Source organism: Serinus canaria, chromosome 22 (assembly GCF_022539315.1).
Source record: "Serinus canaria isolate serCan28SL12 chromosome 22, serCan2020, whole genome shotgun sequence".
NCBI classification, from domain to species: domain Eukaryota; kingdom Metazoa; phylum Chordata; class Aves; order Passeriformes; family Fringillidae; genus Serinus; species Serinus canaria.
Window position 1 is genome coordinate 1,495,285 of NC_066335.1, and position 21,859 is coordinate 1,517,143.

At 50.7% G+C, this 21,859-nt stretch overlaps 1 protein-coding gene across 1 annotated transcript; it reads right to left on the reverse strand.

The window, feature by feature from the left end:
* Positions 1-19,465: 19,465 nt before the first annotated feature.
* Positions 19,466-21,039, reverse strand: CCDC81 (coiled-coil domain containing 81). Its single transcript, XM_050982755.1, has 5 exons — positions 20,949-21,039; positions 20,726-20,832; positions 20,151-20,301; positions 19,759-20,015; positions 19,466-19,555 (listed from the first exon to the last, which is right to left on the reverse strand). Exons 1-5 carry the CDS (start codon positions 21,037-21,039, stop codon positions 19,466-19,468), a joined length of 696 nt encoding a protein of 231 aa, XP_050838712.1.
* Positions 21,040-21,859: the final 820 nt, after the last annotated feature.

A 21,859-nucleotide genomic window follows, 5' to 3' on the forward strand; every position in this document is an offset into this window, starting at 1 on the left:
AATATAATATAATGTAATAGAATACAATAGAATACAATACAATATTAATATAATACAGTATAATATAATACCATATCATATAATGTAATGCAATGTAATATAATATCAGAAAATAATCAATCAGCCTTCTAAGAAGAGATTCTCATTTTCTCATTAAACACCTCCCATGTGATTTTTGGCAAATCTCACCCCTTGTCCCTCAGCTGTGTCACACAGGTGGTGCTGAGCTCAGCTCTGGGCCAGGCAGAAAGGCACGACGCTTCCCCAGGGAGTGTTTCTGAAAACACACTCCTTCTTCAGCAATGAATTAAATTCCAGGTCTCATTCAATCTGGAGGAAATTGTCTGTACAACAGAATTTTATGCTTCATACCTGAGCAGGAGGTTGGAGTCAGCAGCTGCTCCAACAGTTGCTTTCACCAGCTGCATTCTCTTTATGTTACTCTCCCCCATGGAAGAGCTGAATTTTAAATTTCACAACATTGGAGCCCGTATTATAAAAGCCAACACAGGTACATTAATACAGAGAGGAGAAATGTTCTATTGAATTTGATTAAAATTGAGTTGAATAGGGGAAATTTGAATATGCTGGAGAAGGCAGGCAAACAAAAAAAGACTAATAAAACCTAAACACGACCACTTAAGTGTTTCAGAAAAAAACAAAGACTGCTCAAGAGGGAAATCAGAAGCCCAAGCATTACAGCGTTAGCAGAAACAACCATATTTTATTCAAAACTCAGTTTATTTCCAGCTACTGAACTGTGTCATGTGTAATTACCAGGCAGGGATTCAAATAAAGTGAATTTTCTTCACCTACTGCTACAGAACTTTAATGTGGGCCAGCACACAGAGCTGTGTGAGAGAAAAGGGATCAGAGTCCCCTGCTCCAGCTTTATTCCAGCCAGCAGTGGGGTTCTGCCAAAATTCTGAGGGATGGCAGCTCCTGAAGGAGATTTCCATGCAGGAATGGGCACCCAGAAGGGCAGGGCTGAGTGCTGAAGGCATCAAAAATACAGATAAAAATCAGTTTTTATTTGTCCTACTGCAGCCTACTGGAGAGTTTTATTCACGCCAAAATAGGTGGGGGAGGTTTCATTTGTTGTTTAAGCAAAGCTTTAAGAGCGTTCATTTTAATTTAAATGAGTTTAAAAACTTTCAGGGCTTTTTTCCAGGGGTTTTTCAGGGTTTTCACAGAGGTTTTTCCACAATTCTTCCAGAGGTTTTCCAGGATTTTTCTAGGATTTTCTTCAGGGATTTTCCCAGAGGTTTTCCCAGGATTTTCCAGAGGTTTTCCAGGATTTTTCTAGAGTATTTTTCCAGGATTTTTCTAGAGTATTTTTTTCAGGATTTTCCCAGGATTTTCCATAGGTTTTTTCTGGGGTTTATTTGGTTTATCCAGGGGATTTTCCAGAGGTTTTCCCAGGGTTTTTCCAGGAATTTTCCTGCATTTTTCAAAGGGGTTTTTCAGGGTTTTTCAGGGTTTTTCCAAGGTTTTCCCAGAGGTTTTCTCACAATTCTTCCAGAGGTTTTCCAGCATTTTTCTAGAGTATTTTTCCAGGATTTTCCTCAGGGATTTTCCCAGAGGTTTTTCCAGGATTTTTCCAGAGGTTTTTTCTGGGGTTTATTGGGTTTTTCCAGGGGTTTTTTCCAGAGGTTTTTCCAGGAATTTTCCTGCGTTTTTCAAAGGGTTTTTCCAGGGCTTTTCCAGGTTTTTTTCAGGGTCTTTTCCAGGGGTTTTACAGGGTTTTTCCAAGGTTTTCCCAGAGGTTTTTTCACAATTCTTCCAGCATTTTTCTAGAGTATTTTTCCAGGATTTTCCTCAGGGATTTTCCCAGAGGTTTTTCCAGGATTTTTCCTGAAGTTTTTTTCCGGGGTTTACTGGGTTTTTCCAAGGGTTTTTCCAGGAATTTTCCTGCATTTCTCAAAGGGTTTTTCCAGGGGTTTTCCTGAAGTTTTTTTCCAGGGTTTACTGGGTTTTTCCAGGGGTTTTTCCGGGAATTTTCCTGTGTTTCTCAAAGGGTTTTTCCAGGGGTTTTCCAGGTTTTTTTCAGGTTTTTTTCCAGGTGAAGGAAGAGCCACTGACGCAACTCTAAATACAGAACCCCACGACCAAAATCACTCATTAAATACATTTAAATCAACGCTACATCTGCACCACCCTGACATCAGCCCTTACACCTCAGCTGCTTTTTAAATCAAGCCTTTTTCCAAGCCTTGACACCACAGATCCTCCTTTGGAAAGGCAAATCAAGCTTTGCACAGAGCTCAGAATCATTAAAAGGCTGGGCTGGCTTTTTTGAGGCAAACTTGAAAATTGGAGCCTTTTGGAATTGATGCAGTGACACAGCTGGAGGACTCAGAAATATTCTCCTTAACAGCACAGCAGCATTTCTTTGAACCTGCTTGGCTGTGGGTGTTTCTGCCTTTGGCTCAGCAGCTGTGGCTCCCTCGGAGTCTTTGAAGAGAAATTTGTGCTCTGGATGAAGAGGGCACAGCTGTGGCTGCAGCCCCAGCGTGCCAGGAGCTTGTTCTGCCCTGGAGGGATTTATTTGTGATTGAAGGCAGTGCCATCCTGTTGTGGCAGCGTGGATCTGCTCCCAGAGCTCCAGCAGAGCTTCTGCTGAGCCCTCAGAGAGCTGAGGGAGGGCTTGGGAGAGGAAATTGTGTGCAGCATCACCCAAATCCCTGATGGGAGCCAGCCATCCCCTGGATTTTATCTGCAGCTAGCACTGCTTGCATTAAAATATCCACAATTGTGGTGTCTGTTGGAATAAAATCCCAATATTGCAGGTGGAGCGTGCCTGGGCTGGTCTGGCCTTGGTGCTCCAAGGTGGCAGCTGGGGATGTTTCACCCCAGAGACACCTTGGGCTGGCTGGGAGCTGCAGTTGGGCACTCAGAATGAGTCCAGGCATGGCAGAAACTCAGTTTAGCTCTGGTGGAAAAGGTTCAGGAGATGGTGAAGAGGAAAGGGAGCGGATTCTGCTGGAGGGTTAAATCCAGAGTTGATTGCAGGGTGCCAGAGCTCTGAACCTCGGGAACAGCTCCAACAGAATCCCGACCGCGGGGTTCCAGTGCCTTTGAAACCCACAGGGAGGGGCAGGGAGAGGACAGGTGAGCCACCAACCAGGTGGGGGGGGAGGGTCTCAGGGGACAGGGACACCTGCACAGGACAATGACCCCAGGTCTGAGGAGCATCTTTGGAACTGCTGCCAATCCCAGGAGGCCCTTGCTGGAATGTGGAACTGACAGACAGCACTTGGGAAGGGGGCAGGGGGAGGGAGAAGCTGGCACAGCTGAGGGACAGGTATTGCTCACACCTCAGCAGGTGTCTGTACAAAGCTTTACAGTAAGGAGAATAAACACTGTGCAGGTGCTTTCTCTCCTGCTCTCTCTCCAGCCAGCTGACAGAATCGCCAGGGATAAAAGAATTCATGCACAACCACGTTGGACAAAGAGATGAGAGGAAAAAAAACCCAGACCCTCTCCTTGCTCAAACACCCAGTTTGAGCCAGCTGAAGGCATCAGATGTTTTCTCCTGAGCTCACAGGGTTTCTACCAAGTCCCTGGACGAGATAAAAATCGAGATATTAACATTAATGGGAATTAAAATTAATTAACATTAAGCTGAATGAGGCCTCAAACCATCCCCATGCCCTGATCAATGCACACCCCAGTAAGGCACCCAGTTAAAGCCCCCTGAACACACCAGATTTTTCCTCCTGAACTTTCTCCCAGGTATCAGGAAAAGATAAAAATCAAACCATGAGCAGCTGGACAAGGAATTAAACCATCCCCATGCCCTCATAGCTCCACACACCCCTACCCAGCAGGGCAGGCAGATCCAACCCCGCTGGATTTGATGGAGAGGGATAAAAACCAACTCCAGGTTTTTATGGATGTGCCCAAGACGAGCTGCAGTGCAAAACCCTCAGGACAGGCAGATCTTTGTCTGTCCACCAGAGCTGCTGGAGCACTTCCAGCCTCCTGATAGACCCTCAAACAGGCAGAGCCTAGCAGAGGATTCCTCCTAGACTTGCTCTGCTAAGAATCACTGAAATTTAATGAAGCCAGTGATGTGCTGGAGCAGACAGTTCAGTGTTTTCCAAGTTCAGCTCTCTGGCTCAGCCTTGCCCACGAGAACAAGGCAAACACAAAGCAGGCTAGGAGGGCAGCAGGTTCCTGCTGTGCCTTCCCAATTTGATGAAAAAAGCCCTGAATACATCCCCAGCCTCGACAAGATGTGATAAATGTTAATGGAAGGAGCCGTGCTTCCCACAATGGTTTCATTATTAGCATCAAACAATGCATTAACATTTGTTTTATTAATGGAAAAATATAGTTTAATAACCTAATCCATTGCTAGCAGTGCAGGGCAGAGCTTAATCGAAATTGTGTTCTTTGGGATTTTTTTTTTAACCTGCCAAGCAGGCCATGCAAAGCTTGGGCTGAACAATTGTATCTGTAATCACCAAAATTTACTGTATCCCCTTCATTACTTGTTTCCTCTCCAAAGCAATTTCCCTGCAATGTTTAATTAAGCAGTCCATTACAGATTCATCAGCTTTACAGCAGAAACAAGTACATATGGAGAAAACTCTGTTGTGAGCAAGAATATTTCTTATTGCTTGCAACCTAAATCATGGAAGGTGATATTTGTGTTAGTTACCCAATTTGTGTTCGATTTCAAGACTCATTTCTTTTAGGAAGTCTCTGTCTTTTAAAACTGGTCTTGCATTAAAGATGCACAAACAGACACACCCTGCTTTGACAGCCCCACTTCCATCTGACCCACCACAGGAGCTGACAGTGGGAACAAACAATCCTAAACACAAATCCAGGTGGCTGGACCAGGAAATTATCAATAATTTTTTGGGGTTTCTTTTTGTTTTCAGAAGAAAAACTGCCAGGTCTAGTGGCAGGGGTGTTGGAAGGAACCAGTTGGTCTTGAGGATCCCTCTCAACCCAAACCATTCCATGATTCCATGAAAAATCCTCTCATTTATTAAAAGTCCTTCTCCAGCAGTATTTAGTTCCCTCTTTGCCCCAGAATTTTGTCACCTTGGGCAATTCACCTCACCCCCAAGTCCAGAGTTCAATTTTAAAACAAACAAACAAATAAAAAAAAAATCACAAATTTAGGAGAAATGTTCCAATTTGAAACAAAAGAATCCCTGAATGGGGGGTTATCAAAGGACACACTCAAAATACTTCATTCAATCCCACTGGATTAAGGGTGATGCTGGCAGAGTCAATCAACTGATGGCATTTCAATCCTACCAGAGTTTGACTTCACCCGTGAAATGCTTTGTAAGGCTTAGGAAAAATAAGGAAAGAAGTTAATAGGGAGTGCTGGACTATTTTCAGCTTTCCAGACTCCATTTCCAAGCTGCTGTCATTCCCCACATCATCCCTTGACACCCCGTGGGCTCAGGCAGTGACTTGACAGGAGAGAACTGAAGGATAAAGGCAAATTTCACATCCAAAAATGACAGAAAATTTATTCTTACACATTTTTTTTCCATGCCAATGCCTCAAGACCAAGCAAGCCTCGTTGCAGCAATACCCAGGTGAAGGATTAGAAAGTCTCACCCTTTGCTTGCTCAAATTATAACTTTCCACCTATGCCAAAGGCCCCAGCTGAAAATTCCCTTTAGATCAGTGGCAAGTAATACCCTGCCTTCCTTTCAAACACAACTTTTCCCAGTGCAAGGAAATCAACCAGAGCTCTCTCTTGGCAAAAAACAGAAAGCTCTCATAGTCATAAGTTCATTGCTTGAACTGAGCTGCCTCCCATCTGCCTTCCCCAGAAACTGGGAAAAGCCCAAGGAATACATCAAACCAGATTGCAGCTTGGCTAAACTTCTGTGCCCTGCTGGGAGCTTCAGCTTCACTCTGGGGCTCTACCCAGAATGGCTTCTCTGAAATGCTTTTGGGTTTCAGCATCCTGCCCCACACACCATCCTTGGCAGCCAGTTTCATCCATGGAAAAGCTCTGTGAACACAGGGTGTGCTCAGCCACGTCCAGATCTGCAATTAACACTTGCATGGTGACATCAGATTTTCTGCTGCTCATCCCAACATCTCAAATGATCCTTATGGGTCTCTTCCAACTCAGGATATTTTATCCTTCCATGATGAGACTGCAGGGTTAAAAAGTGCTCTGGGTTTCTCTGGTGCTTCCCTTCCAAAGGGCCTGGCCCACACCAGCACCTCCCTGCCACTTCCACTCCAGGTGGACAAGGGAAGGAAGGGAAACACATTTGATTAAAATGGATCAAAGTCCAGAACATCCAGAACATCCAAGAACATCCAGAACATCCAAGAACATCCAGAACATCCAAGAACATCCAAGAACATCCAGAACATCCAAAACACCCAAGAACATCCAGAACATCCAAGAAAATCCAAGAACATCCAGAACATCCAAGAACATCCAGAACATCCAAGAACATCCAGAACACCCAAGAACATCCAGAACATCCAAGAACATCCAGAACATTCAGAACACCCAAGAACATCCAGAACATCCAAGAACATCCAAGAACATCCAGAACATCCAAGAACATCCAGAACATCCAAGAACATCCAAGAACATCCAGAACATCCAAGAACACCCAAGAACATCCAGAACATCCAAGAACATCCAAGAACATCCAAGAACATCCAGAACATCCAAGAACATCCAGAACATCCAAGAACATCCAAGAACATCCAGAACACCCAAGAACATCCAGAACACCCAAGAACATCCAGAACATCCAAGAAAATCCAAGAACATCCAGAACATCCAAGATGGAGCTGGCTCAGCACCATCCTGAGGGAAATGGGAATTGTGCACTCCTTGCCCAGGGAGTGAGCCCTTCCCTGCTGGGCACAGCTCTGGCTGCTGCCCACATCCCAGAGCTCTGTCTCTTCTCAAATGATCCTTATGGGTCTCTTCCAACTCAGGATATTTTATCCTTCCATGATGAGACTGCAGGGTTAAAAAGGGCTCTGGATTTCAAAGTGCCCATCCCTCACCCCTTGGCTGTTCCCTGGCACTGAAGCATTTGTGCCAGGGAAAATAAAAATAAAACCCTGAGCAGCAAACAGGAACCCCCACTGTGAGAAGATTGTGAGGAAGGATGGAAGCAGAGCAGATAATCTGTACCCAGGTGCATTAGGCATTTAATTTAAATTGTTTGGGTTTGTTTTCTCATGTTTACATCCTCGAGCAATTTAAGATTGGCCCAGGTCTGACAGAAGGGAAGTATTGTTTATGTCATACAAACCACTAAACCATAAGCAATTTCATTAAATGTTTCTACACTCGTGAAGAAAATGAGAAAACAGCTGGTTATTGAGTTTTGCTGAAATCTCTGAACACACACAAATACTCAGGTTAATGCAGGAAAATCTGGTGCAACAGCAGATCTTTGCCCTGGGATTGATAAGGACAATTTCCAGTAGGATTGATAAGAAGAGTTTGCAATAGGATTGATAAGTACAATTTGCAATAGGATGGATAAGGAGAGTTAGAATTCTTAACTGGAACAGTCCAGGGATATTGTGCTTGAAAATGAAGTGTTATTTCCTTGTTTTACCTGATTACCAAGGTTTTTTACCTGGATGGGACAGGAGGGGAAATTCCAGTGAGTAACAATCTAAACAGGAGGTTTCTTGTGCACTTGGAAAGCAGAAATGACAAATAAAAAGTCACCTAGTAAACCACCAAATCCACTCCAATCCAAAAATGAGCTCATAAACACAAAAATTGGTTTTTTCCCCCCCTCAGTGGTGTCTCTTGGGAATATTCCTGGAGGCTGCAGGCTGAAAGCTGAGGAGCTGCTGGTTTTTTGAAGGCCTTTTACAACATGGATCCTCTGGAACCAAGATCCACCTGCTGAGGGCTGCTGTCCCAAGTGTCCTTGTCATGGTTCACCCCTCAGCACCTCACTGACCCCTCCCCAGTGCTGACACCCCAGCCCCTGCAGAGTCATGGGCACAAAGCTGAGCCAGTGAAGGGGCTCCAGCAGCATTTGGCTTTTCCCTCCCCATTTCTTGGGGATTTTCACAACCTGTGGCTCACCTGTGGTTTTTTTTTTCCTTCTTCTTCTCAGTCCTTTAGCCCCATCTAGTGCCAAAGCCGAATAAAGATATTTGTTCTTTAAATAAACTGAGGAAAAAGAGAAAAAAGCCTTTTTGCCCATCCCTGGAAGTGTCCAAGGGCAGCTGGGCAGGGTTTGGAGCACCCTGGGCTGGTGGAAGCTGCCCTGGCCCATGGCAGGGGTGGCACTGGGTGGGATTTGAGGCCACTTCCAATCCAGATCAGTCTGGGATTCTTTCACCAGCCCGAATGGGTCTTCAGAGCACAAGTGCTTTGTTTTTAGGGACTCCTGGAACTCCTGGGTGTCTGCAGGGGGAATTGTGTGATGGGGATGTCCTGGACAAAAGGGTTTTGCAGCCTGTGAGAACAGAAAGGCATCAGGCAAAGCCCAGCATCATCTGGTTTAGTAAACACTGCACAAATCTGTTCTACATTCTGCCTTCTCCAAAATTCATGACATATAAAATGTTATTACACCCCTAAATACAAATTGCCTGGAAATGCTGCATTTCTCAGTGCTCTAGTGCTAATCATGATGTAGGAAAACCATTTCTTTCCCCCAGGATGGGTCTGTTGGTAAAAACATTTTAGAAATGAGAGATTTGAAAACCAACGCATTTGCAAGTCAGAGCTTCTGTTCTCCTTCCCATCCCTTTTCCCCAGATGCAAACAAAGATGAAGGGGGTGGATCCATTACACTGATATTGTATTAAACTGGGATCAAAACCTACATTTATTTTCTAACACTTGCTAAAACATTACAGGGCAGCGACGAGCACAAGGGCAGAAAGGCTGCCTGTGGATGCTACCAGAGCCCTAATTTTTATTTTCTCACCATGAACACGAGATTAAATCATCCATTATCAACCTCTGAGGCTGCACAGATTTGTCAAATCTCCCAGAGCAAATACCCACTGCAGCAAAGCAGGTAATTTGGGCAGAAGCCTTCTGTGGATTGCATTCCCAGCCCATGAATTTGGGCATTTCATTTGAGAGAGTCAGGGTAGTCCTCACCTGGCATTTTCACTGTAAATAAACTTCAAGGCTTGCAGACTTCTGGGCTGTGAGTTATTCTGCTATTATCTCAGACCATCTATATCCACACTGTGGAAACAAAAGTACTGTGCTCTGGGCAACTCCCAGCATAATTTAATTAAACAATGGATTTTTATTGTGATTCTTAAATATTTACCCAGTGCAAGGAGCATTCCCAGACCCTTCTGAGGGATCCACACGTGTGTGTTGGGGAAAATTAATGCCTGGCAGTAGCCAAGGACTCCTCCCAGGGATCTACAACCATGTCTTGGCCTCCTCTGCTGACAGGGGAGCTCCCAGGTCCAAATCCCCCAGGCAGGTCCATCTCTCCCTTTTTTTCTCCACTGCAAGTTGGGTGGTTGCTCCTCTCCTGTTGATTTTTGGGACAAGCTGCAGGTTAAATCTGTGTCTGTGGTATGTGTTTTGAGAGGGAAAAGGGATAAAAGTTGTTTTGTGGTGGGTCTGGAGGAGTTTGGTGGCTCCAGAGGGGTTGTAGGTTATAAAGTGATGCTGAAGGAGGGTCTGGTGTTGGGAAGCACCTGGGTTTGGACATCCACAAGCCAAATTTGGGCTCCTAAACTGCAACTCTGCTGCTTTCCTGAGGATCAGCTGTGTTCCCTCCCTGGTGGAAGGTGTCCCTGCCTGTGGCAGAGGGTTGGAAGTCCATGGTTTTTATGGTAAAATCCAACCCAAACCATTCTGGGGTTCTATGATTCTAACCCTTGACAGAAATGCTGTCCCAAAACAATCAGTCTGATCTCCATTTTCCCACCAAGCAGCTAAAAATCCTGAGTTTGGAGTGCCTCCTTCTGCTCTGGGGACAGGTGAGGGCCCAGGTAAGCTGGGCAGAGCTTCCTAGAGCAGAGAGCTTTGGGTGGGCTGCGATGGGGCTGTGCCCTCCTGGCCCAAAGCACCTGCAGGACAGGTGGAGCTGCCCTGGAGACAGTGGAAGGTTGGTGCTGGAAGCTTCCATGAGGTCACAGAGCGCCGGGAGGGTCGGTGCAGCCCCCAGAGGGGTCACACAGCCAGGCTGTGCTGAGCTCTGCAGGCTGCTGAGGCTTCAGCAGCACCTGCAGCCTCATCATGATGTGGAGACGAAGGTCCATGGCCAGCCTGGCCCTGCTGGCTTTGCAGAGAGCCCTGACAGTGCTGGTGTCCCTGGTGATCCTGGTGTCCCTGATAGACCTGCTAGCCTCCAGGGTCCAGCTCCCCACGGGCGAGGCAGAATCACCTGGAGCAGGTAGGTGGGCAGGGAGGGGCAGTGATCCCCCAGATCCCTTCTCTGGTGGTGTTTGCAGGGGAGAGAGGAGAATCTTGACTCCGTGTTTCAGCAGGCTGATTTATTATTTTATGATATATATTATATTAAAAGAAAATTATATAGTACAACTATACTAAAAGAGTAGAAGAAAGGATTTCATCAGAAGGCTTGAAAGGAACAGAAAGGAATGGAATGATAATAAAATCTTGTGACTGACCAGAGTCTGAGCCAGCTGACTGGGAGTGGCCATTAATTAAAAACAACCAGGTGAGACCAATCCCAGATCCACCTGTTGCTTTCCACAGCAGCAGATAATTATTGTTTACATTTCATTTCTGAGGCCTCTCAGCTCCTCAGGAGAAAAGATCCTAGCAAAGGGATTTTTCATAAAACACCTCCATGACGCCCTTCAAGGAGCATTTAGGTTTCAATATCCTGTTGATAGGAAATAAAATCCTTTTTTTGGCTGATGCAGCAGAGCAGGGAGGCAATGGGTCAGGCTCAGGGATGGGCTCAGAGCACACAGAGCCAGGCAGAGCATTCCCTCCCAGATCCCAAGGCCCTGAGCTGCTCCCAGCAGGATGTTGGGGCTGGGTTTAGCTCCTGACAGCTCCTGCACACTTTGTTCTGGATCATGGTGGGTCAGACACCGGGCACCTCCCTCATGGTGCTCCAGAGGGGAAGGGACAATCAGGTCCACAGAGCCATTCCGTGCTCCAGTCACAGTTCCTGCCAGGGACAGTTCATGGGAATATTTCATTTGAGCTTCTCTGTCCTGTTCACAGCCGTGGCTGAAGGCAGTGGAGATCCAGGGGCTGGATCTGACTCTCCTGAACCCTACATGACTGTGAATTTGTTTTGGGAAGTGCCAGCTCAAAGCCCAAATGCCAGCGAGGCATCTCCTGCAGGTAGGAGCATCCAGCCTTGCCTGGATGTGCTGGCTCATTCCATGGTCCCCTCCCTGTGCTGCTGCTCAGTCTGGGCAGGGAATGGCCCCAGAGGGGGACAGAAGCTCCTCATGGGGGTCTGGTGTCCCTGAGCTTTCCCAGCTCCTCATGGGGGTCTGGTGTCCCTGAGCTTTCCCAGCTCCTCATGGGGGTCTGGTATCCCTGAGCTTTCCCAGCTCCTCAGCTGGACCAAGCACTGGTCAGTCCTGACCAGGGATTTCTGTGGGGGGAATTTTTCATTCTTTCCCTTAAGGTCTGAAGAATGAAACTGGATGGGGAAACATTTCCTGGCAATTAATGGAACAGCCTGAATTCCTGACTTTACTGAAGGAAACACTTCCAGGTACAGGTGACTCTTAACCACAGGAGCTGGGGAGCTGGGCTCTCAGATTGCCATCAGGAAGGGTGACTTGGAGTTAAACTGGCACACTTTCTCCCTAAAGTGCTGGAGACTGAGCCTGTGGATAAGGAGGCACCTCAGGAAGGTCACCAGGCAGCGCCAGTGCCTGGGGAAAACCCTGAGGCCCTTCAGCCCACAGGTGAGTCAGGGAATCCCTGTCCCTTGGCCACCCTCAGGGTGGGGGTCGTGGCCATTCCTGTGCCAGGGACACACCCCACCCCCTCTGTGAGATACCCCCCACCCCTGGGCATTTCAGAGATTTGGGAATATCCTCCAAGTGTGGACCACCCCTCACCCCCACCCCTGGGAATTTCAGAGATTTGGGAATATCCTCCAGGTGTGGACCACCCCTCACCCCCCACCCCTGGGAATTTCAGGGATTTGGGAATATCCTCCAGGTGTGGACCACCCCTCACCCCCCACCCCTGGGAATTTCAGAGATTTGGGAATATCCTCCAGGTGTGGACCACCCCTCACCCCCCACCCCTGGGAATTTCAGAGATTGGGAATATCCTCCAGGTGTGGACCACCCCTCACCCCCCACCCCTGGGCATTTCAGAGATTGGGAATATCCTCCAGGTGTGGACCACCCCTCACCCCCCACCCCTGGGCATTTCAGAGATTTGGGAATATCCTCCAGGCGTGGACAAGAGATTCAGCAGTGCTGAGGACACCCAGACAGTCCCAAACACCGCGGAGGGCACGGCAAACCCATGCTCAGTGGATGCCAAAACCACCTGGATTGTCTTTGTGAGAGTCTTCCTGGTGTCCGTGTTCTGTGGCCTGATTGCTCTGCTGCTGCTCAAGGTGGTCCCTGCGTGGACAAGGGACATCAAAGAGTGAGTGACCTGTGGGCTGTGGGAGGGCTGGACCTGCCCTGAGCCATTTCCAGGGGTGCCAAATTCTGGCACAGGGGTAGCTGGACCTGCCATGAGGAGATTCCAGCTGGATGCCCAGCTGGTCACTGGCCAAACTCAGCAGGGATTTGTGCTGGGAGCTGGTGGCCCAGGCTCTGGCCAGAGCTGCTGGGTGTCCACCTGCCCCAGGGCATGTCCAGCACTGCTCCCCACCCTCAGCCCCACACAGAGCCAGCCTTGGAACAGCTTCAGCAGCTTCCTCCTCTCTCCACAGGCGCCTCGCAGATTTGAGAGCCAGGTCTGAGCTCCTGGACAGCGAGACCAGAGGCAAGGGATTAGTGGTAGAAATCTAAATAAAGATAAGCAGCATGATGGTCTGTGTGAAAGTTTTGGATTGAAAGGAATTCTTGCTCTGTTCTCTGGAGATTCCACATCACTCCCCCCACCACAAACAAGACCCAGCCCTGTTAGAGCAGGTCCAGAGGAGGCCTTTAAAATTATCCCAGGACTGCAGCAGCTTCCTGGGACAGAAACCCTGGGAGATTTGGGGGTTTGCTCCTCCTCATCCTGGAGCAGAAAAGGTCCCGGGAGACCTTGCAGTGGATCAAGGGGGTAATGGGAAAGGCACAGAGATATTTCCTGACCAGGGTCTGCATTCCAGGCCCAGGGATGAGGGTTTTACCCTGCAGGGGACAGGGTTAGGGGGGATATCGGGAAGGGACCGTTCCTGTGAGGGTGGTGGGGGCTAGAATGGAATTCCCACAGCAGCTGTGGCTGCCCCATCCCTGGAAGAGTCCAAGGCCAGGTTGGGCAGGGCATGGAGCAGCCTGGGGCAGGGGGAGGTGTCCCTGCCATGGCAGGGGTGGCACTGGATGGGATTTAAGGTCCCTTCCAACCCAAACCATTCCATGACCCCATGTGAGGTCAGGTGAGCAGTGCAGGAGCTTTGCACTACAGCAGATTTTTAAAGCATTGAGCAGCTTTGTTGGCTCTTACCAACATTTAATAAGTGCATTTGTATTTTCTCCTTTCTGGCACATTAACTTCTTACATAAATGTGGCCACATCCCAGATTTTAACTGAGTTTAAAATGTGAAACGAAACAAAACCAGTCCTGAATAAAAGAACAGGGTGAACATCTTACCTGGGAATACACAATACTGTAAAATCCAAATGGAACCTCACTAGAATTCCCTTAAAACACAGTGCAATTCTGAATACTGCATACAAGCATTTGCAAGTCCCTCTTTCTGTAAAAATAACCTGTATTTACAGGGACTCTTAAAGTGACCAGAACTCAGTGTTGTGCTGGAATTTTTTGGGAAAATTGAGATAATAAAATACAGTGAAAAAGAGATTTACTTTGGGGACATTTATTGAAACTATCAGTGCTTAAACCTAAGGGACTGAGGGACAAGAAATGGATTTTGCAGGTGTGCAAGGGATGGGCTGTGCAACAGAACAGTGAATTCTGTTTCATTTGCTGCTCTGGGATTTTTCTTTCAGTAAAAATCCCCCGGGGTGGGAGTGGTAGCACCTCCTGCCTTCTGAGAGAAGGATGCTCAGGTCTCATCCCAGCAGCAGTCGGGAGCAGCACTTGGAATGGGGCTTGGTCTCAGTCAGGAATCTCACACTGTGAGAGGCTCCCTGCCCCAGGGAACAGACCTGGGAGTGTCTCCCAGCCTCTCTTGGATGGCTTCAGGTCACTGCCAGGAGGACAACTCCTCCTCTCCCCCTCTTTTCCCTTTGCTGCAGCCTCCCCAGCAGCAGCACTTTGTTCCTGAGCTTTGCCAGCTCCTCCCAGAGAGGCTTTGTCCTCCCAATGGGGATCTAAAAAGAAGCCTTGCCCTGAGTTAGGCTTTCTGAGACCCCAGAGACCTTGGCCAAGATGTGTCCTGAGGCTCCTCCTTGCTGGAAAAGGAATCCCTCAGCCCTGGAGATGGACGACCCCACGGTGGCACCTCGGCCACGGTGACCACCAGAACTGAAGGATCTCTGCAGATCCCTTCACTAACTCTGCACTCCTAAGAGGAAACAGCCTCCCATGCTGGCAGCTCCTGGTCCAGCCCTGTCCCTGTCGTGCCACCTCAGGTGCTGCTCAGCCTCGCCCTGCTCACTCCTCCCAGGGCCACGGGCCCCTGGCCACCATCTCTCTCTTCTCCAGCACGGGCAGCCCCGAGGCCAGGGGGCCCTGGGGTGGCAGCAGGCGGGAGGACTCGAACCTGTAGCCTGCCAAAATGCTCTTCTGAGGCTCCTTGAGCATGGACCAGAAGATCTCAGGCCTGGCTCTCAGGCCCTGAGCTGCCTCAGCCCCCGGCTGCTGCAGCACGAACACCTTGGAGTCCTGGGGCTTCCTGACCCGGGCACTGCCTGGCCCTGATGTGCTCCCCACAGGGACTTCCCTGTCCCCTCCTCTTCCAGGAAGAAGTTTCTTTTCTCTTTCTCTCCCAAGGAGATATTTCACTTCTTCTCTTTTGAGACGGAACTTTTCTTCTTCTCTTCCAAGGGGAACTTTCTTTTCTCCTGTTCCACGAGGAACGTTTTTTTCTCCTTTTCTTCTGGGAGAAACTTTATTTTCTTCTCCTTTGGGACGAACTTTCTTTTCTCCTTTACTTTCAGGAGAATCTTTTGCTTCTTTTTCTCTTTTTTGCCCAGCTTTCTTTTCTCCTTGTCTTCTGAGAGAATCCATTCTTTCTCCCTCTCTTCTGAGAGAACCCCTTCTTCCTTCTTGTCTTCTAGAAGAATCTATTCTTTCTCCTTCTCTAAAAGAATCTCTTCTTTCTCCTTCTCTTCTGAGCTGAGCCTTTTCTCCCTCTCTTTCACGAGATTCCCCTCTCTCTCCTTTTCTAAGTTGAACTTTCTTTTCTCCATCTTTCCTGGGATGAGTTTTCTTTTCTCCTTCTCTCCCAAGAGATTCCCTTTCTCCTTCTCTATCAAGAACCTCCCTTCTTTCTCCTTCTTTTCCAAGTTGAACTTTCTTTTCTCCATCTTTCCTGGGATGAGTTTTCTTTTCTCCTTCTCTCCCAAGAGATTCCCTTTCTCCTTCCCTCCCAAAAAGTTCCCTTCTTTCTCCTCCTTTTCCAAGTTGAACTTCCTTTTCTCCATCTCTCCCAAGACGAGTTTTCTTTTCTCCCTCTCTCCCAAGAAGTTCCCTTCTTTCTCCCTCTCTCCCAAGAGGTTCCCTTCTTTCTCCTCCTTTTCCAAGCTGAATCCTTTCCCATCTCTCCGAGACGAGTTCTTTCTCCTTCCTCCAAGAAGTTCCTTCTTTCTCCTTTCCATCGAACTCCTTTCCATCTCTCCCAAGACGAGTTTTCTTTTCTCCCTCTCTCCCAAGAAGTTCCCTTCTTTCTCCTCCTTTTCCAAGCTGAACTTCCTTTTCTCCCTCTCTCCCAAGAGAATCTTTTCTTTCTCCTCTTCCTCCTCTGCCCCTCTGAGTTCCTTCTGCCTCTTTGCTGCTCTGCATCAATGCCTGGCCCTTGGGCACAGCCTTGCCCTTGGCTTGGTCAGCCACAGGCTGCTTTCTTCCAGCAGCAGCCCCTGGGATCACTGGCAGCTTCCTGGAAGACACAGGGAGAGGGCTCTGGGGCCACATTCTGCCCACAGGAGCTGCGTGCCCCGTAGCTGATGGCAGTGCCCAGCCCAGGAGGGGACCCCCTGAGCTGGAACCCTTGGCTGGCACTTGTCTGTCCCCACGCATGGCTCCAGCTCTGTCCCCACACATGGCTCCAGCTCTGTCCCCACGCATGGCTCCAGCTCTGTCCCACGCCTGGCTCCAGCTCTGTCCCCAGGCATGGCTCCAGCTCTGTCCCCAGGCATGGCTCCAGCTCTGTCCCCAGGCATGGCTCCAGCTCTGTCCCCACACATGGCTCCAGCTCTGTCTCCACACATGGCTCCAGCTCTGTCCCCACGCATGGCTCCAGCTCTGTCCCCACACATGGCTCCAGCTCTGTCCCCAGGCCTGGCTCCAGCTCTGTCCCCACACATGGCTCCAGCTCTGTCCCCACGCCTGGCTCCAGCTCTGTCCCCACGCATGGCTCCAGCTCTGTCCCCACACACGGCTCCAGCTCTGTCCCCATGCCTGGCTCCAGCTCTGTCCCCAGGCATGGCTCCAGCTCTGTCCCCACGCCTGGCTCCAGCTCTGTCCCCACGCATGGCTCCAGCTCTGTCCCCACGCCTGGCTCCAGCTCTGTCCCCACACGTGGCTCAGCTCTGTCTCCACACATGGCTCCAGCTCTGTCCCCACACACGGCTCCAGCTCTGTCCCCATGCCTGGCTCCAGCTCTGTCCCCACACACAGCTCCAGCTCTGTCCCCACGCGTGGCTCCAGCTCTGTCCCCACACGCGGCTCCAGCTCTGTCCCCAGGCATGGCTCCAGCTCTGTCCCCACGCGTGGCTCCAGCTCTGTCCCCACGCGTGGCTCCAGCTCTGTCCCCACACACAGCTCCAGCTCTGTCCCCACGCATGGCTCCAGCTCTGTCCCCACACACGGCTCCAGCTCTGTCCCCACACACGGCTCCAGCTCTGTCCCCATGCCTGGCTCCAGCTCTGTCCCCAGGCATGGCTCCAGCTCTGTCCCCACACATGGCTCCAGCTCTGTCCCCACGCCTGGCTCCAGCTCTGTCCCCACACATGGCTCCAGCTCTGTCCCCACGCCTGGCTCCAGCTCTGTCCCCACACATGGCTCCAGCTCTGTCCCCACACATGGCTCCAGCTCTGTCCCCACGCATGGCTCCAGCTCTGTCCCCACACATGGCTCCAGCTCTGTCCCACACACGGCTCCAGCTCTGTCCCCACGCTGGCTCCAGCTCTGTCCCCACACATGGCTCCAGCTCTGTCCCCACATGGCTCCAGCTCTGTCCCACACACGGCTCCAGCTCTGTCCCCACGCATGGCTCCAGCTCTGTCCCACGCCTGGCTCCAGCTCTGTCCCCACACATGGCTCCAGCTCTGTCCCCACGCATGGCTCCAGCTCTGTCCCCACACATGGCTCCAGCTCTGTCCCCACACACGGCTCCAGCTCTGTCCCCACGCCTGGCTCCAGCTCTGTCCCCACACATGGCTCCAGCTCTGTCCCCAGGCATGGCTCCAGCTCTGTCCCCACACACGGCTCCAGCTCTGTCTCCACACACGGCTCCAGCTCTGTCCCCACGCATGGCTCCAGCTCTGTCCCCAGGCATGGCTCCAGCTCTGTCCCCACGCATGGCTCCAGCTCTGTCCCCACGCATGGCTCCAGCTCTGTCCCCACGCATGGCTCCAGCTCTGTCCCCACACATGGCTCCAGCTCTGTCCCCACGCATGGCTCCAGCTCTGTCCCCACGCCTGGCTCCAGCTCTGTCCCCACACATGGCTCCAGCTCTGTCCCCACACATGGCTCCAGCTCTGTCCCCAAGCGTGGCTCCAGCTCTGTCCCACGCATGGCTCCAGCTCTGTCCCCACGCCTGGCTCCAGCTCTGTCTCCACACATGGCTCCAGCTCTGTCCCCACGCATGGCTCCAGCTCTGTCCCCACGCATGGCTCCAGCTCTGTCCCCACCCACTGGCTCCAGCTCTGTCCCCACGCATGGCTCCAGCTCTGTCCCCAGGCATGGCTCCAGCTCTGTCCCCACGCATGGCTCCAGCTCTGTCCCCACGCATGGCTCCAGCTCTGTCCCCACACATGGCTCCAGCTCTGTCCCCACACATGGCTCCAGCTCTGTCCCCACACATGGCTCTAGCTGTCATGAGGGACTCTTCTGGAGGGGTGGAGAGGAGCCAGCCCTGTGACATGGGGGGCTCCCAGCAACCCCAGTCTGCCTGGTGGATGGGCTGGGGAACAAGCTCTGGCTGGATGAGGAAAAGGCCCCATGTCCCCATGTCCTGAGCCTCCAGGCTCACCTGATCTCCAGGCTCACCTGATCTCCATGGCCTCCTCATCCCGGGGCTGCTCTCCTGCCCTGGCAGTGGAGCCCTGCTGAGCAGGCACGGGCAGGCCAGGAGCTCTCCCTGGAATCAGGAAGGACAGAGCTTGTCAGAACAGCACAGCTGTGATGCCACTGGCCACAAGTGACAGATGGGGATGCTCAGGCCTCTAACACATCCAAGAGGGAATTCCCCCTCCCCTCCTACTGCTGTCTCCAGAGGCCTGGCACCCTCCCACCCATAGTGCCAGGTTTGGGACACTCTGTTCTGAAAGCAGAGGTAATTTCTGGGTGCAAGTATGGCCCCTCAGATCCCCAACCTCCTGCTGAGCAAGGGATGGGCATCCTGGGCACCTTCCAGCCCAGGGCTCAGCTCTTGTGGAGCCAGTCCTGGGAGAAAAGGCCACAAAGAGCTGGCACCAAGGCTTGGCACATCAGATCCTTGTGACAATCAGGGCTGGGGACTCTCCCATCAGATCACAGCCTCCAGTCGCCCGTGCTATGGAAACAAGCAGGGAGCTGCTTTACCTTCCATGCCTTGTCTTATGGGGGGCAAACCTATTTTGTTCCTCTTGTCCTCTCCAGGAACAAATCCAAAGTCCTTGAGATGATCCCTGGGCAGTGATGTGGATGGAAATGTCTGTCCAAAGCTGGAGAAAAAAGAGACAACACAATCCTGACCCATGTCCCCACCAGCTCTGGCCCTTTGCCACCATCACCTGCCCACAGGTGACTTTGGCAGTAGGGTAAAGGCCACTGTGCTCCCAAAGCAATTGTGCCCCAACCCCAAGGACTGTCCTGGGAAATAAAGTCACTCAGGAAAGGATTCCTGGCCATGATGGGGAAATGAGGGTTGCCTAGAATACTGCCTCTGTCCCCTCAGGACTGACAAATGAGAGTCAGTGCTCTGCAGGACTGTTGTGGTCATGAGGAGAAACTTCTTCCAGATCCCTCCAGAGGCCAAAGCTGCCAGGGTGTTTGACTCACTTGGGGAAGATGAGGACACGGCCGGTGAAGCTCAGGGAAGCAATGGGCACATCCCGGGAAACCACCATGCCCAGCTGCTGGAGAGCCTGCAGCACAGAAATGGGAAGGTGCCAGCACACCCTCAGTGTGACCAAGGCACTCAGGAGAGGAGGAGTTCAGGGCAGGTAGAGCAGGTGGAATCCTGCTCCTGCCTGGCCAGAGCCCCTGGCCACATCCTGGTGTCCACGTGCCAGCTGTGCTGGGGAACTGCTCTGGGTCTGCCCAAGCAGGGGGGACACAAAAGGCTCACCTTGAGCGTAGCCCTGTCCTGGATCCTCTCCCCATTCACTTTCTCCAGGAAGTCCAGGTAGAATCTCATTAGCACCACGCTGCCTTCGATGAGGAGCACACCCACATCCCTGAGGACAAAGGCGACGCTCACGCCCTTCTCCAGGCAGTGGTAGAGCAGGGACATGGTGCCAAGGATGCAGCACTCCACTTCTCTCCGGGACACAGAGGCCTCTGAGGCCACCTTGGCATATTTCAGAGGCTCCAGCTGCTTCCCCCCTGGAAAACCACAGGAGGGGGATGGAGGAGCTTCCCCAGGGCTTGGCCAAAGGCATCTCTCAAGAGATGCTTTTAGAGATGTGGTGTGATATCCTGCTCCACCCTGGGCCTGCAGGGTTAAATCCTCTGTCTTACCAGCCAGGTCATCCTTCTTTTCCAGGTTTTGACCTCCTCCAAGATTCCTGGCCAGGTGGAACACTGGCCTCTGCAGGACCACAGTCTTGTTCCCCACCACGGTCTCTGTGTGGACCACATCAAAGGAGCCAAGGGTGGGAATTCGGATCCCCTGGAGCAGGAGGGAAAGGCCCAAAGGGTGAGAACTGGACAGAGAGAAGAGCTGAGGATGATTCCATCAAGGGATGGTGCCTTTGACCAAACTCTGCCAACTCCCACTGCTCAGAGGTCAGGACAGTGGGGACAGCCCTGGGGAGGAGATGCTGGGGCCTCTTTTTTCCCTTTTCCCACCAAAAAACCCATGCTGGAGTCAGACGGAGGCAGCTTGAGCACAGCCCCAGTCTCCAGTGACAATGCCAGCTGCCAGAGGTGACACCACTCCTGCACAAGCTCCGTTTGTCCCTCAGCAGGGCATTTTGGGGTGGGCTTCCTGCATTCTGAGGAGGGCAAGAGGAACTGCAGGCCATGGGAACTCCTCACTGCTCTTCTGGGAGGGCAAAAAGGGACGTTGGCATTGTCCCAGGGTGTTGTTCCACCTTGTGCAGCAGCAGCTGCTGTTGGATGTTGCTGGCCACCGCATCCCAGACAGCTTTTCGCTCTGGAAAACAAGGAGATACCAGGTCATGCTGTGTTTCTGCTGCCTCTCAGCCTTCCAGCACCTCTGGGGTGTGTGTCACTGCTGTCCCCAGCTCCACAGGGGTCAGGGCTGATTTTCCCTGCAGCCCTGAGAGGGCAGCTCCTGCAGCAATGCTCCTGTACCTGTGGGGGTGATGCTGGGCATCATGGACACGAACTCCCTCCCACCCCAGAAATCCATCTGGGCTGGGCTCACACCACTGTCAGCAGCCATGCCCTCAGTGGTGAGGATGTTCACCCTCAGTGGTGAGGATGTTCACCCTCAGGGCTCTCTCCAGAGTGCAGAACCCACCACCCTTTGGCCCCTCTTGTCCTGCTGTGTCACAGGCTCTGTGTGACATCACAGTCCCACCACTATTCCACATCAGACTTTTGAAAAATGATGCTCAGGGCCCTCTAAATGAGGCTTTGAGCTTTAAAATCATAAGCCTTGGAGCTTATGAGTGTGGTGTTGTAGTCCCAGAGAGTGGGTTTGGACCTCAAATCAACTCTTTGGTCTGCCAAATGTGGGCTTTGGGGATTTAAAAGTAATGCTCTTCTCCCCAGTTTTGAGGCTTGCATTACATAAATCAGGATTTGGGCTTGGAAAGCTCAGTGTTGAGTCTGAGAAATAATCGACAATAATCTTCTGAAACTGTGTTTTGACCTCTACATTTTTCTTTTTTTTCCTTTTTGTTTAAAATAGTATTTCAATGGAGGGGTTTCATTACCCAAGGGTTTCTTTCTTCAGGATCCCGTTGTGAGGCACCAGCTCTTAAAGCAAGCAGAACTCAGTGTTGTGCTGGAGGTTTGTAAGTCAGGGAAAACACAGACAATAAAATACAGTGGAAAAGATAAATGGCTTGACTTTGGAGACATTTAAGGAATCACTCAGTGCTTAAACCCCAGTGAATTCATGAATGCTGTAGACTCCTCTGAAACAACTGGAACACAAAACACCAGATGACAGGATAAAATTGGCTTATAAAGTCAGCAATATTGTGATTTGAAGTGACCTCAAACCTCCTTCATCTTTAATAGCAAAACCTTTCTGA

Bases quoted from the DNA above. Each gene is read 5' to 3' on its own strand.
- CCDC81 (XM_050982755.1), bottom strand. From the start codon at position 21,039: ATGGCTGCTGACAGTGGTGTGAGCCCAGCCCAGATGGATTTCTGGGGT. The intron at 20,016-20,150 runs GTAAGACAGAGG...GTGGTTTTCCAG, and splicing joins AAAGAAGGATGACCTGGCTG to GGGGGAAGCAGCTGGAGCCT. The intron at 19,556-19,758 runs GTGAGCCTTTTG...TCTGTGCTGCAG, and splicing joins AGGACAGGGCTACGCTCAAG to GCTCTCCAGCAGCTGGGCAT.